Source organism: Taudactylus pleione, unplaced genomic scaffold, assembly GCF_031769625.1.
Source record: "Taudactylus pleione unplaced genomic scaffold, aTauple2 ptg000135l, whole genome shotgun sequence".
Classification (NCBI taxonomy): domain Eukaryota; kingdom Metazoa; phylum Chordata; class Amphibia; order Anura; family Myobatrachidae; genus Taudactylus; species Taudactylus pleione.
The window spans coordinates 5,884,016-5,900,694 of record NW_028284537.1 but is presented as its reverse complement, the minus strand read 5'-3'; the positions used below and the strand labels follow the sequence as shown (position 1 = coordinate 5,900,694).

Sequence of the window (16,679 nt, the reverse complement as noted above, 5' to 3'; positions counted from 1 at the left end):
GCGGCTCTGAATCAGGCCCTATGCCTGCATCTCAATGTATACATTAAAGCAAATACAGAACAAGATGAGCAATGTGCCTTTAAAGGAAATATTCTAAAAGGGATTTTGAATTAAACCTAGAGCACTGAGATATTTACAAATCTTTGCCAATTTATATTTCTTTATAAGAGAAACCCAATATAGGTTTAACTCGCACTCTCAACAAATCCCAGGAAAATCCACCCACTATCACTCAATGCAAAAATCCTACAACTGCTGCAGAATTAATCTGTTTATGCCAATTTCATACTTCAAATCTGTCCCTTTTATGGAAGGACAGACCATAGCGGGGATGGGCAATAGGGGGCACTCCGAGCCTTCTGCTCTGGGCCGCGGCTGTTTCCTTCATTATGGTCAGATATGTTTCTTATAGCTTGTAACACATTAATAAAATGCCTGCTGATATGTTATTACTGTTATTTCCCTGACGAAATGTACTGTTTAAGTTTAACCTATTACTGAGATATAGAATAATGTACGGCCCTTTTGAAGGTTAGAGGGTCCTGTCGGGAGGGATGTAGTCAGCATCCCGGCGTGCGGGATGCCAACAATCTAAATACTGGCAGCAGATTCCCAATAGCGCCAGGAACCCGGCTCCAGTATCCCAAAGGTAAGTATCGTGGGTTAGGGATGGGTTAAGTTTAGGGCTAGGGGTCAGGCACTAGGGGGAGGGTTAGATTTAGGCACTACAGGGAGGGTTAGGGTGCGGGGAGGGGTAGGTTAGGTTTAGGCACCAGAGAGGGAGGTTTAGGGTGCGAGGAGGGGGAGGTTAGCTTTAGGCACTAGACGGGGAGGTTAGGTTTAGGCACCGAAGAGAGAGGGTTCGGGTAGGGGTTAGGATTAGTGATAGAATCCCAATACCTGTAAGTAAGTATACTAACCGTTGTCGGTATTCTGGCCACCGGGAACCCATACCCAACCTCCGTGGGGCCCTTGACGGGTGTCAGGATGTCTATCGCTGGTGCACAGGGGACGAGGCACAGACATGCTTGGCTATTCTCAACAACTGCGTTCTATGGTATCTTAAACGCATCATAATAAACCACCCTGTACCTATGTATTTGAGTGTTTAGCAGCATGTGTAGCTGTGTATAGTAAGATGCATCCTGTGATTATCGTACAAGAAAGTTTGCCATTTTATTAATAAACAAGAAAGTCATTTAAAAGAAAACTTTTTGGTGCCCTGTGCCAGAGAGAGCATTGGCACCCCCCCCTCCCCTTCATTATTTAGATAGGGACATAAGATAGTGCACCTGAAAAAGGGCCATGTCCTCATGGGGAAGGGCCAGGGATGAGATAGGGGAGGCCAGGAAATGCTGGGGACAAAGCAGAGGAAGCTACAAGTGAGAATGATAATGAACAGGAAAACTGAGAGGCCTGACCAGCGCCCCATGCCCTGTGGTGCCCCCTGCAATGGCACAGGTTGCACTACCCTAGTTACAGCCCTGCCAAACAGATCATTTACTTTTCACCCATAAAAAAAAATATTACTTTTCCAGCACATTGGCACAACATACTTACTAAGATTACACATATTTCGTAATTGTATCTAGTTATATGCAGATTTCCTTACCATCATCTTCACATTCTTCCAGAGGCTTTTGCTGTTTGTTCAGGCACCGTGGGTCTAACCAAGACGTCGTTTTCGTGTTGTGGCTAAAATAAATTCAGAGAATCGATTTAGGCAAACACAGACGATACGGGAAAAAGGTTTTTAAATACATTTTGTAAATAGCCATTGTGGCTTCCTTCATGGAGATGCTCCCTTAAATCTCTAAATGGTTACAAAGTACACCATAGAGGCAAATCTGTACAATACCCGTCAATTGATATGGTCTATTGACGTCCTTGCAAAAAATATTTGCAAAATGTACATTTTGACATCAGTATTCATAGATTAAAAATTGTAAAGTCCATCCTAGCAGGTCCTACTGTACACTGTTACCTGTTGCTATCTGGCAATACACCATCTGTGTACTGCAGTTTCAGGCAACCCATATTACCTTCTGGGTGCCTCACTGATCTGGGCAGTGTCCAAAAATCTTGTGTGCTGCCTGAATCAATGATGAACTCGGTAGAAATAGTGGAGTATTGCTGAGGCTGCACATTGTTCCGTGCAGTGTCCAAAAATCTTGTGTGCTGCCTGAATCAATGATGAACTCGGTAGAAATAGTGGAGTATTGCTGAGGCTGCACATTGTTCCGTGCAGTGTCCAAAAATCTTGTGTGCTGCCTGAATCAATTAGGAACTTGGAAGAAACAGTGGAGTATTGGTGAGGCTGCGACAGTAGGTTGACTATCCACCATGAAAAATAAAGAAAATAAATAAGGATAATAAATCTAAAAACAGTTAAAATAGAGGGGGTTAGAGTATGATAGTGCAATTAGCTGCGATTCTCAGCATCAAGGCTACACTCATATTCCAGGAAAGTAGGCAAGAATGCTATGCAGGGGTGTAGGCAGAACTTTGTGGGCCTCATAGCAACATTTTGAAGGGGCCCCTGTCCCAATGCGTCTAGAGAGAGACACCTCTCCACAGCAGTTGTTGTTTGATGCTTCACAATAGTACCCTACTTTATTGTATGAACCATAGTAGTGCCCTAGTTCACATTTTGTCACATTGTAGGGCTGCCAGTACACATTATGCCTCACAGTAACCCAAATTCACATTATGACAGAGGCCCTGATTCAGAGCCGCTCGCTCTGAATCAGGGCTGGTCTTTTTTTTTTGTTTAGAACGGCCTCCTGGCCACTCGCATAGCTGTGGGTGACCACCCACAGCTACAGCGAGCGGCCAGGAAGATGGTCGCGATGGTCAAGACCATCGCGACCATCGGGCTTGCGACGAGACCCTTGTGGTAGGGTCTCGTTGCCGCAAGCCTCAGAGAGCTTTCGGCTCTAACAGAGCCGAAAGCTCTCCCACTGACATCACTTGTGATGTCAGTGGGGCCGCCCCCAGACGGTAGGCGTTCTCATGGGAACGCCTCCATCTGGGCAGCGACTCCCCCCCGGCCCGCCCACCAAAGGGGGCGTGCTGTCACTCAACATCGACAGCACGCCCCCTTTGGTGCGAGACCCGGAGCGACGGCTTGCTCTGGGCCACCATGGACCCGGTTGCGAGCGCTCAGCGCTTGCGACCAGGTCTGAATCAGGCCCAGTGTCCCCAGTTCATATTATGCCACATGACAGTGTCCCCAGTTCATATTATGCCACACTATAGTGCCTCCACTTCATATTGTGCCACATTACAGTGCCTTCCATTTCAAATTATGCCACATTAGTGCCCCCAGTTCATATTTTGCCACACACACACCTCTCACTGCTATAGCATGGCATCCTCTGCACCCACTATAGCTATGCCCAGGATGCTATGGTAATTTACATGTAGGTGGTACTGTTGCCATTTCTGTTAAATTATGTTCATCGTCATAGCAACTTAAAATAAAAACTTTAAAACACGACATACAACACGCATCTTAGTGATGTCACTACTTCTACAGTGTGAACAGCTGAATAATGTTTAGTCCCAGGATGAGGTAGACTGCCCTGTTTGAAGTAATGGCTCCTTTTTTAAAAAAATAATGCCTGAAAGAAACAGCTCTCGTATAAGTTTTATTGAACATATAAGAAATATATCTGTATATATGAAAATAAATAACATGTAACATCCCCAAAAGTAAGCAATCGCAACTGGAAGTTTGTTATTCTCTTTTAAAACATTCACGCGTCAATTTGCACAGCATAAAATATAAATGCGTGTGCATTAGTTAGTAAGGTATTGTGGATTTTATCTAATTTACCTTTCGGTAATGCATGGCCTAAAGTTTCCCGCCAAAGGGGTATATTTACTAAGCAGTGGACATTTAAAATCCTTCATTTTTGCAGATTTTTCCTGCCAGATTTAAAAAGGCAATAAGATTTTATGCAAAACCAGCCTGATTTTGCCTTTACTATTACTGCCCTTTTAAATACGGCAGGCAAAAATCATGGGTTTTGAAAATCCATTGCTACGTAAATAAACTCCTAAAGGTGAGATGGAAAATTATATTATGCAGTACAGCCAAATGGCAGACAGAGGGCCTCAGTGATCACAAATCTAAAAACACAAACAGTGTTCTAGATCCCACCCTCCCCCAATAAAGCAGTTGTTAAGGGATTTGTTCAGGTTCCTGCTTCACCAAGCACTATTTGCACAGCACAGATCACAGATTTGTCCTGTGTGAGGAATTACATAACAAATGCCAGTCCCGGGGTTTGGATGCTTCAGATATTTACACATGCCCTGCATCGTTCCAATGTATCAGCATAATCATTGTTTGAGAAATATAATAATACAGAGGGATAAATGAAGCCCATCAAGAAATCACTTAGTGAATTATTAACGCAGAGTTTTTCATGTGGATTTAGGATGCATGTCCGCCAGGAGAGAGCAGTAACACACTGCATAGGTAGTACAGCAGAGAGCGATTATATGTCCAGCACGGTTTATTGCAGTGAACAAGTCAACATATCTAAGGATTAGGGGGAGAATCCGTGTTATATTGTGACAGATCTCTGCAATTAAATCAAATGCTCCAGTCTGTGCCATATAGGACGTTCTCTGCAATAAACTGCTTCATCTTAATTTAAGAGGGGAATAAAACTTCAGTTTGAAACTACACCACATACTATGAAGGATTAATAAACATGTCCGCTTTCTCCAGTACCATTACCGCGCTCACCCCTGGAATAATTATGACTAATATGCCTGTTTTCTTGATAAAATATTCAGACCTTTGCAGCTTCTAATTCAGGATAAATAAGAAATGGCCCCTGATATTGTTTAAAAGGGAGTCAGTATGAATGACCGCCGGACTGTAAAATCCTGACGCCGGCAGCCCGATGGTTAAAAATCCAGATAGCACAGGTAAGTATACTATCCCTAACCCTAATCCTCCCTTATGTGTGCCTAACCGTAACCCCCCTCCCCGCACCCCAAACCTAACCCTCCCGGGGGGGGGTGCCTAACTCTAACCCTCCCTCCCTAGTGCCTAAACCTAACCCCCCCTTCCCCTAGCCTAACCCTAACCTTTCCCAGGGGGGGTGCCTAACCTGAAATCCCCCCGGGTTCCCTAATCCTAAACCCCCCATCCTCGGCTAAGTGTATACTTACCCCCGGCTAAGGACGACCGGTCGGTATTTCAACGCCTATGTTAAATCCCTTGCCAGGATTCCTGGGTCGGGATTGAGACCGTCGGCCATGCGGCCGTCGGTCTCATAACTACATCCCTTTAAAAGCACATAGTGCTTATCGGAGAAGGGGTGGCAGGGGGGTGGGGGTAGAAGTTGCTCTTATGGACATAATGGTTTCAGGTAAGAGCACCGGTGTTAATGTTAATCAAAATGATGTTGGCATGACAGCAGATTCTCATTCATAATTACCTGGCTTGAGATTGGACTGTTTTCCCGGACAGACTGGGAACCCATTTTTAACTGAAGCCCAGTCAGGGAGCTGTTAAGCTGGGTACAGACTAGATGACCGGCAACTCTTGCCAATGGTCGGCGTGATTAGCCTTCGCCCCGGACCATCCAAAATTTTCGGTACACACTAGAAGATTTAATGCTTGACGGAGCAATGTGCCATCCTTCATTAATAAGCACTGCACCGCATGCGATGTCTTCAGATTGGCATGCAGTGCAGGCTGATGTGAAGATGCGATGGAAGACGCGCGGGAGTGTGCAGTAGTGCGTACACACTAGACGATGTGGACGATTTGTCGTTCCGATTCGTCTAAAATCATCAAATCGTCCAATCTATCGTCTAATGCAGTGGTTCCCAAACTTTCTTGGATCACGGCGCCCTAGAGTATCAATATTTTTTTGAAGGCACCCCTAAGCCAAAAGTTTGTTTTTGAGAAATTCTGAAAATAATTAGTGCTTATCCGTCATCCCTATGTTCAGTTATGTGGTGGTGGACAGGATTAAGCTTCTGTCTGTCCACTTGTGTTATGTTTTTGCCTTTTACATTGACCCTAAATAGTTTGATTTGGTGCTGGATCACCAACCTGAGGCACCCCTGAGAGTGTCCCGAGGCACCCATTTAGGGAACCACTGGTCTAATGTGTACCCAGCTTAAGGGATAAAATATTAGCACATTGGTGGGAACAAGGAACATTCTTGTATAAGCAGATGATACTTCTCATTAATAGATGGCCTCTGCCCACTAATTGGCCAGCCTTGCCATGTCTAGGTCACAGGAGCTGTTTAAAGGGCCGTAGAGAGAGAGAGATATGTAAACATATGATACATTTACCGTGTATATTGGCAGGAGCATGCCCACTGTGCTCCTAAGGACGTACAGCATCACATTATTAAACGTGTGCCAGCATTCAGCACGTGTTTTATTTTATATGAACATAAATTATATTTTTAGCTTTCCGTTTTCATTATCCTTTAATAATTGTACATTATGTTAGGCTTATTACTAAAGCATGTGCTATTAATGATCAGTTAATGTATTTGTCATGTATAAACTGCATGACAAATACAATAAAATATGATATTATATGTGTGCGTTTATGAGAGAAGTGCTTGAAGTGACCAAATTGATTCTTACATGTAAAGAATTTAAATTAAAATGTATTGATTGATTGTCATCCATTGTAATAATGAAGATGGATGTATGAATGTTTCATACAAAAATAAGAGTTATGGTAGACTTAACTTTGTTAACTCTTTTTATTTAAGGTCCACAGGGTCCACAGGAACTACCTTGGGGGGTATGTGGTTGGAGTGATCCAGGCACCAATCTTTCCAAGCTTTAGCTGCCAGAATGCACTGGTCCTCCTCCATAAATACCCCGCCCCCTAGCCACAGGCATGCAGTTTGTAAATAAGCCTAAAAGGCAGGAGAAGGAAAGTGGAGAAGGAAGTACAAATCGAAGAAAAAGAGTTAACAAAGGTAAGTCTACCATAACTCTTATTTTCGTCTTCAGGGTCCATAGGGTCCACAGGAACTACCTTGGGGATGTCCTAAAGCAGTTCCCTGAAGGGTGGGGGCGCTCCTGAGCAGAGAGGTGAATCCGCCGCCCAAAGGAAGCATCTTGAGAGTCAGAAGTATCAAATGTATAAAATTGATAAAAGTGTGGACAGAAGACCAGGCGGCCGCCTTGCACAACTGTTCCACAGAGGCGCCATGTCTAAATGCACACGATGGTCCCACAGCCCGAGTCGAATGTGCTGTCACCGTGTTAGGGACAGGGAGATCAGCCTGTGTATAAACCTGAGAAATAGTCATATGCAGCCAGTGAGCCAGCTGGCCAGCCTCGCTTGTGAAAACCATATAACACAAAAAGCACATCTGATTTCCTGATGGAGTTGGTATGATCCACGTAAATACGAAGGGCTTGAACCCCATCCAGGAAAGCTTCACCTGTAGAAAAGTCTGAAGACTGAAAAGCCGGGACTACAATTTCTTAATATGAAAACGGGATACCACCTTCGGAAGGTAACCTGAGGACAGCTCTATTCTGGTGAAAAATCAAATATGGGGACATGACATGAAAGCGCTGCCAAATCAGAAACTCTGCGAGCTGAGGAGATAGCGAGGACAAAAAAAGTGTCTTTGCTGTCAACCATTTAAGGTCCACTGTGTCCAAGGGCTCAAAGGGAGGAGCCTGCAGTGCCCTTAGAACCAATAATAAATCCCACGGTGCCACCGGAGAGACAAACAGAGGTTGCAGATGGAGAACACCCTGCAAAAATGTTCAAACATTTTAGGCAGAGGAGCAATTCTGTGCTGGAACCAAACTGACAATGCAGAAACCTGAACTTTCAAGGTAGCCAGTCGAAGACCTAATTCTAGTCCAGCCTGGATAAAAGCAAGAACTCGGGAGAGTTCTTGCTTTGAAAAAAGGAATCACAGAAGTAGAAAACCCTTTGGCTCTCAAGACAGAAGACTCAAGAGCCACGCCGTCACAACCAGACGAGGTAGGTCCGGATGTAGGCAGGGACTCTGCCCTAACAAATCCAGCTGTAGAGGAAGTGGAAGTGAATTGTCTATGGATAGACATGTCAGATTGGTGAACCAAAGTCGCCGGGGCTATTAGTATCACCCTGCCGCCTTCTTGCTTGAATTTTCTGGGAACCTTTGGTAGGAGGGAGATTGGAGGAAACCGGTAGGGGCTGTGGACAGACCAAAGGGTAATGGTAATGTTGGTGACGAACAGCAAAACTCAGAAACCCCTGTTAGAATAGTGCAATAGATACATGCAGATATGCATCCTGTATATCCAGGGAACCCAGAAATCCCCAGTTTCTACTGCCAGCAAAATTGTCCGCAGGGTCTCCATAACTTGGGCACATGGATGAACCTGTTGAGAGATTTCCAATTCAGAATAGAGCATTTAGTTTCTGAATCAAAAACAATGACTCCTTCCCTGATAGCTAAAGGAACCGGGATTAGCCCCCCTGGACTGAGCAGGGTATGAATGGTCTACTAGAGGGCAAGGACATAGATAGAACCTGATGAGGGAGTTGTGCCAACCTTCTGTGGATTTCACACCTAATGTTCTCTCCCTGCAGGAGAGGGTAAAAAGTCATTAGTCAAACTTGGAATCTGGAAAAGTTTATCTGGAGTGTTCCTAGCTTCCCCCATACACTCAGTGAGCTATTTAGATTGAGGTAATCCAGCCGAAATCACCTTCAGGTGTCTGAACACCAGGTTTATTAGGCTTTAGGAGCTGGTACTTTATCTTCTATAAAGACTATTGAATTTACCGCCCCTGCTAGACAGAAACATCCACTGATGAATTACACTCCTCCTCTCCGAGATAGGCCCAGAGGTAGAAAACCTGTGTATACTCTGCCTCCTCAGATGACATATCAGAATCTGAAAGTCAGATGTACTGAGAGGATGGTGCAGTCCATTAATATGCTTAAAATATGAGATATGGTAAGAACTTACCCTTGTTATCTCTATTTCTACGAAGTCCATAGGGTTTCCACAGGATACCTTGGGGTATAGGCGATGGTGGCAGACATCCAGGCACCACAGAGTTAAATTTTCAGCCTCCCAGGATGCACTGGGGTCCCTCTCCTATACCCCGCCCCCGAGCCTCAGGCTACTCAGTTTCGTAACAAGCCATAGGCCGGAGCAGGAGCAAAAAACAAAGAGAGAGAAGACAGTCTGGAACGCACAAGAATCACAGTCTCACCAGAGGGAGACGGAAAAACCGGTGACCAGAATCACAGCCCATCTGCAGTACAGGTGCGACAGGGCGGGAGTCCTGTGGAACCCTATGGACTTCGTAGAAATAGAGATAACAAGGGTAAGTTCTTACCATATCTCATATTTTCTACTTCAGGGTCCATAGGGTATCCACAGGATACCTTGGGGATGTCCCAAAGCAGTATCCTTCAAGGGTGGGGACACTCCTGTGCTGAGAGGAGAATCCGTTGCCCGAAGGAAGCATCCTGAGATGCTATTCACCCAGCACACAGCCATAGCCGGTCTGTAAACGCCTCCAGCAAGGGAATACATAGACTTAAGACCTATTTCCACCTTGCGATCCGCGGGATCCTTTAAGGAGACCATGGAGGGCATTGGCAACGTCGCACTCTTGACGAGACAAGTGTCGACCTGTGGCGGGGTTTCCCCATTTAGAAAAATTTTCTATGAAGAGATATGCCACTGCCAGACGCTTCTGGGGCAGGAAACGCCTACCTGGCGATTTCCAAGCTTCCTCTAAATGATCCACTAATTGACCAGATAGGGGGAATACCACAGCATCACCTTTAATATCCTTAAAAAAGGGATATTTAGGTTTTGCCACAGGCGGAGCGTCATCCTCAACAACCAAGGCCGTGATCGGAAGTGTCAATATTTCTCTGTCATCAGGAGACATATCATCCCGATCACCCTGATCAGTTTGCAGCTGCCGCTTGTGCGGCTGCCAGGATGGCTCTCCCTGCAAGCGTCCAACAGGTGTTGTACCGACGTGGACAATGACTTCGCTCACGCAGGTTCTTGCATGACCTGGGGGGGCGAGACCGAGGGACTCCGAAGGATTACCAACTGTCTAGGGAACCCCTGTACAGGGGACGACGCCATAGACTGCTGTGAAACCCCCATATGGGGAAATGCAGGGGGTGTTGCTAGCTGGCCCGCCAGGGTTGTAAGTGCCTTAGCGAACAAGCCCAGGTGCAGGGACAGTAGTTCGCTGTGCCTTGTAAGACAAGTGTTGCAAACCCCTTCAGAGCTGCCATCTCCCTCCACTAATGGTGCCAGACATACTGTACACCTTGGCTGAAAAGGCAACTCCGGAACTGTGTGTGACACGTCTAACTAACAGACTTGTATAGTGGGACACTGACCCCTGGAAACACCGCACCACAAGGGCTAATAGCAGAGAGACAGGGATAGGAAAATGTCTGACAGATTGAAAGTGAAAGTACAAGCAGCAGACACTAGCGATTTAGTCACACACAATGCAGAAATAACAACCTGCACTATCAGCCCTTCATCAACTACTCAGACTGATAGCCTGGTAGGAAACAGCGCAGCATAACCTGACCTTACCTGGAGGAGAGGTATGCAGGGGGACCCCCGACCCTAATGCCGCCGTTTTCAGCGTCCAGCAGCGCTTGCCAAGTCACAGAAAATGGCCACTGAGGAGCAGAGTGAGGGCAGGACTGAGGGAGGAGTGCATGCAGATGCCAGACCGCAGTGGAAAGGTTGTGTGCAGCGGGGGAGGCGCCGCCTGTCGTGCAGGGAAAGCACACTCCCCTGGCATGCATTTAACCCCTGGGACGCCGGGCGTTTTCTATTATCGCGCGGTCCTGTGTCCCCGGGGGTAGTGGAAGCGCAGGGTATGGTGAGCCTGGCTCCATGCTGCAGCCGGTCCCCAGGGAGCCCCCTGCCTGGGGACCAAAGGACTGTGATACAATATTCGGCGGGAACCCGAATATTGCCGCTTACCTGAGATGCCCGTGAATCCAGCTACAGTCCAGGCAATGAGGGGCACCGCTAGTCGTGACCCCGATTGCCCACCAGAATCCCCGGATCAGTAGCGGCATTCTGGTACCAGCGGGGTTTGTAGGAGTGACAGCATGGACGTCAGTACTAACTGTCTTATGCTGTAGCACTCTAGTTGTGCAGCCACAGCTGCGAAGAAATACTCAGGGGCCTTGAAAAGACCCCCCTCTGTACGGTGCGACTGGTTCCGGCCAGGCACCGACGAAAACTGAGTAGCCTGAGGCTCGGGGGCGGGGTATAGGAGAGGGACCCCAGTGCATCCTGGGAGGCTGAAAATTTAACTCTGTGGAGCCTGGATGTCTGCCGCCATCGCCTATACCCCAAGGTATCCTGTGGATACCCTATGGACCCTGAAGTGGAAAAGGCTGATGTCTTATTCGCCTGTAACCTCTACAGATAGGTAGATGCTAAAAGCCAAATTCTGAACTGAGTGTACATAATTCTCCATCCAGGAAGGATGTATAGGAAGAGGAAACTGCGTCATAACCTGAGACCAGTAGGACCTTCAAGGTGACCCCTGAACAGCTGCTGGTAAGGTGGACTGCTGTGGTGTCCATCCTGTATAAAAACCTGAGAGGCCTACTGTACAGGATTTATATGAAACCAGCACAGGGACAACAATCTCCTGTTTACCTTTGTCCTGAGACATGGGAAATATTTGCAAATAACCTACAACAAGTGTAGGGTGAACAATGCAATGTGACCTACTTCACCGATAAAAATAAATGTGGAGCACTCTCTAACCCCTATACACCAGGTAGATGGGGTTTAGAAAAAATAAAAAAAAGGAAAAAAAAAATACTTTTTGTTTTAACAGCAGAGTTTAGCATAGGTCACATAAAATGCATATCATTTATTTGCAAAAGTGCATTAAAATCAACTACCTAAACACATAAGTTTTTGGTAGGATCTACATGCTTCTAAATATATTTGCAAATGGGCACTAAATCGCAGTTACATTGGTAGGATACAAGTACAATGCATACAAATATACTTACAAATCGGCACTGAATCAACTCAAACAAAAAAGTTGGTAGGATTCCAGTGCTATATACCTTGGACCTAGGAGAAAAGGTATACACAGAGAGACCAAATCTCCCCTCAGTAAACACTCCCCTCAGTAAACACTCAATTGCAGCTGAGCTTCTCTAACTAATTAGGAGAGAGGGAGATGAGCAAGTGTGGTGTACAATTTAACCCCTACACACCTGGTAGTTGAGGGTTAAAATGGAGCAATAGCAGTGATAGTTATAATAGACAAATTAACTTAAAATAAGTTAACTTGCATTAACTCCTGTTTCCCTTTATGCTTAGCATATCTAAGTACAAAGGTACCAATACACTTTTTTATCTGGTGTACTAAATTTGGTGGGGTACTGTAGCTCTCCCCTATAACAGGGAGCATGCAAACCATCCCGTATGCAATCCCGAGCCGACTGGCCTGCTGAACAGGATTTACATGTCACCAGCACAAGAGCTTCAACCTCCTGATTATCCTTAACCTTTGATATATCAATGTATAAAAGGTATAAGGTATAAATGCAATGCAATGTGACAGTCTTCACAAGTACCAGTATTTGTGAAGTACACAGAAAACCCCACACACCCTGAACAGAGGGCTGAGGATAAAAACAGTGATAGTTATAACTGACAGTCAGAAATAAAAGGCAGTATCAACAGCAGCTAGCACAAGTCACATATAATGCATAGGCAGTTAAATCGCAATGAGCTCTGAATCAACTGACCAACACCCAAAGCTTGGTGGCTTGGTAGGATGTAGAGCACTATATACCTGACCTATGGGAGAGGTATACAGGGAGACGACCCAAACCTTCTGAGAACGACAGCTTCAGCAGAGCACCGATGGTGGACTTTGAGCGTCTCATATACACGAGGCGGGCAGGAGGAACAACCCAGACGCGTGAATACTTTTCGTAGGGTCTATGTCTGGGTCAGGGGAGAGCCTACCTCCCCTAAGCTGCATTAACCTACCGGGTACGCTGGCCTTATGGCAGTAGATGCATCTTCTGCCGATCTCCCCATCTCCGGTGTCAGACGATAAGGTCCCAGTGGTCTAGTGAGGACATGGGGGAGCAGCCGGGCCTTCACTGCAGCGGCTTCCGATGCACCTCCAGTGCCGGACGCAAGGACTGCCGCGTGCGATTCCCCATAAGCGAGGAATCGCCTTACCTGACATCTCCATGTGTCCTGGCTCCCATCATAGCTGAAAGCTACAGTAAGCTCTGATGTGGCCCGCCAAAATCACCAGAGACGTTGCTGGTGTTGCAGCATGGGCGGAGGTAGAAGGAGTAGCAGTGCATGCATATTAGGATACTCAGCACTGCTAACCCAGTAAAATAGTAACTAAAACAAATCATAAAATAAAAAGCTTTGGACTGCCAGAGCAGTCTCCTGTTCTAAAGGTGCATCTGAACTCTTGCTGAGCAACAAAACAAAAACTGAATACCTGTGGCTAGGGGGCGGGGTATACATGGAGGAGGACCAGTGCATTCTGGGAGCTAAGGCTTTGACTGTTTGGTGCCTGGATCTCTCCAACCACATACCCCCCAAGGTAGTTCCTGTGGACCCTATGGACCCTGAAGAAGAAAGGTGAGTTTGACACCACAATCTTCCTACATCAGTGTGACAGAAGCCTCATATGACTACTCTGTACTGCTGGGGAACCCTGCTCCTTTCACTATAAAACTCTCAGCCTGTGGCTTCCTGCTGCCTCCATTCCCCTCCTCACATCATGTTACTGCCCCTGTCACATGCAGCCCTGTCCTCACTGACACTTCACACATCTCCTTATATACTCTGTGCTGCTGGGGAACCCTGCTCCACCCACTATATATCTCCCAGTCTGTGGCCTCCTGCTGCCTCTATTCCCCTCCTCACATCATGGCAAATACAGTCCTGTCCTCCCTAACACATCACTCTTCTCCTGATGTACTCTGTGCTGCTGGGGACCCTGCTCCTTGAACTGTATAACGCTCAGGCTATGGCTTCCTGCTGCCATTATTCCCCTCCTCACATCGTGTCACTGACCCTGTGCACTCTCTTCCCTAGCACAATTGAGTAGAGAGGTCACTACGTCTCAAAAGAGTGCGATGATCACACCCCTGTAAAAGACACCCTACAAAGGCTTATAGCATAACGTCGCAAACAACAAAATTGCACTTACTCTATAAAATAGACTTCTCCATTCTCCGTGTAGGCCATCTCCCAATTAGCAGGCAGGGGTCCAAGGCTTCCCTCGTCAGCAGGAGGTAGGTATTGAGGCAACTTCTGAGATGCTTCCGTGATGGGAAAACTAGGAAGTATCCGAAACCGTGGTGGGGGGATTTCTTGCGTCGTGCTACTTGTGTTTTCGTCTTGTTCACTGGAGTCTGGTGCCACCAAAACAAGTAATACAGCAAATGGTCAGTGACTGAAATCAATTCGAAAACAAAAACCCAAACATATTCAGGTGTCCATAATACAACACGAAGCACCATTTCCCATAGAACCTGGGCATTTCAGTCAACTGAATTCATGCCTTCACTCAGCATCCACACAAGAGTATTAAATACCTCGGACTGCCCATACTAAGGCCTAAATTTATCAATGAGTGATATTCTTAAGTGGTGCTCCAACCCATCAGCTCCTAACTGTCATTTTTCAAACACAGGACAGGAGCTGATTGGTTGGAGCATCATTTAAGATTAGTAACGAGTGATAACAAGAATATCACTCATTGATAAATCTGGGCCTTAAGATGGAATGTGCATATTGTAGCCTTCATATTGTCAAACAAATTCAACCACTATAAAGAAAACTGCTGATGCTGTGTGACTGGTGTGGCTACAGGGCCCCAGTGTATAATCTGGGCACTGGCCCCTCAGATATAAGGAAGTAACAGTGTGGCATTTATGTGCAGTAGACATTCTAAGTTCTACTTCTGGTTTAGAAACGCATTTCGCTTCTAAACCGCGGTCCAACAACAAGGGAATGAACTCATCAGACCTGGGATCACAAAATATACACACTGGGGCATAGAACGCCTGGTGCATTTGGCAACACTGTGGTTATGTTACAGCTGTTTGATCTCCACTACCTCCAAACCCCTATTCTGGTTATGGTGGATCCAGAAGGTGGCAAAAACCTCATTAAAGCAGGTCATAAACAAGGGGAGGGGAAATCACTTCAAAATCGTAATTAACACTTCCCATCCGATAAAACACAGCAGAATGTTACACTATTTATTAATAGTTATTTTAGTGACCGCATATATTGTTGCGCTTTATTATTGGGAACAAAACAGTCAGTAATAAAAAGTGACTGGGCAGGGAATCGGTATGTAATGCCGGCGGCTGAATAGCCTCCCCTCTCCCTACCCTAACCCTCCCTTAGTGATGCCTAACGCTAATCTCCCCCCTTTTAGTGCCTAATCCTAACCCCCTCCTTCCCACACCCTAAACCTAATCCTCCCGGGGGTGCCTAACCTCTCCCCGGGGGTGTCTATCCCTAACCCTCCCTTCCTCTAGCCTAACCCTCCCGGGGGGGTACCTAACCCTAAATCCCCTCGGGGGGTTCCTAAAGCTAACATCTCCCTCCCCCCACTGCTAGAACCTAAGACACCCGGCTTACCATTGTGCGGTATGCCGGGTGTCGAGATTTCGTCGTGGGGCTAATAATGATAAGCGTCGGGCTTTCGACGCCTATCTTTAGTCCCATGTTGGGCTTTTTAAGTGTCGAGATTTCGACGGCCGGGATAGGGACCGCCGGTATCCTGACTACATCCCGCTGCTACTACCCTCTTGGATGATTAGGGCTGCTGCTGCCCGTACTGCACTAGTCCTCCGTAGACAAGGAGACGGCCCCGGGCCGGACGGATTTTACGGGGGGGAGGGGGGTACAGAGGTAAGAGGGCCCTGCCCGCAAGCTTATGATCTCTATGGAAAGATTTCTCACATTGGTAGACAAATTGAAGGAAAGAGTACATACATTACCATACTGGTCCACAAAGGAACTTTCCTTTAAAACTGTGCTACCACCTAGTTAAGATTTTTACCTAGGTACCCGGGGGCTGCAGTTGGTTCCGTAATACACAATCAACAAAACAATTTAATCCACCAGTGTTAGATTGGCAGTGAATGGTGTGTGTGATTAGGAGAACCAATTACAAGCCACAATCTCTTGGTTCTTACTCCCTTAACCCCGGCTCCAGTATTAGCCAAGGGATAGAATACGTATGGTAAAACACTGGGATAAACAACTGAAAGAGCAGTCCTTAAATTCCGACTAGAGGGGAGGAGGATCTTGGTACATACTTAAATGAGGACGTAACTCCTATGTCATTCCCAACTTCTTTTGAAATCAGACTAGCTCACCAACTTCTTTTGCAACCCATAATAATGCCCAATAATACAAAACATACCTAGATTGGCTGAAACTAAATACACATTTTCAGCAGTAATTACCAGTCCAGAAGGAGGAGGATCTCTAGAAACTCAAGCTTTTCCCTTTTCCCGCTGCTCTAAGACAAATTGCTCTTAGAGCAGTTACATGGGTGGCAATATCTTGTTACACCTTGGTGCTCCGAAGTAATTTTTTCTTCACTAGACCATTAAAAATTCTCACATGCTT

General features: G+C 46.2%; 1 protein-coding gene across 8 annotated transcripts in view; it reads right to left on the bottom strand.

Annotated features, from left to right (window-relative positions):
- The window catches only part of MAGI1 (membrane associated guanylate kinase, WW and PDZ domain containing 1), a 576,221-nt gene that overhangs the window by 129,133 nt on the left and 430,409 nt on the right, over window positions 1-16,679 (bottom strand). For all 8 annotated transcript variants that reach the window (XM_088473383.1, XM_088473386.1, XM_088473385.1 and 5 more), the window contains exons 5-6: window positions 14,236-14,440; window positions 1,613-1,695 (exon numbers count right to left, since the gene is read on the bottom strand). In XM_088473383.1, coding sequence (XP_088329509.1) covers window positions 1,613-1,695; window positions 14,236-14,440 — 288 coding nt within the window. The remainder of the gene's footprint in view (window positions 1-1,612; window positions 1,696-14,235; window positions 14,441-16,679) is intronic.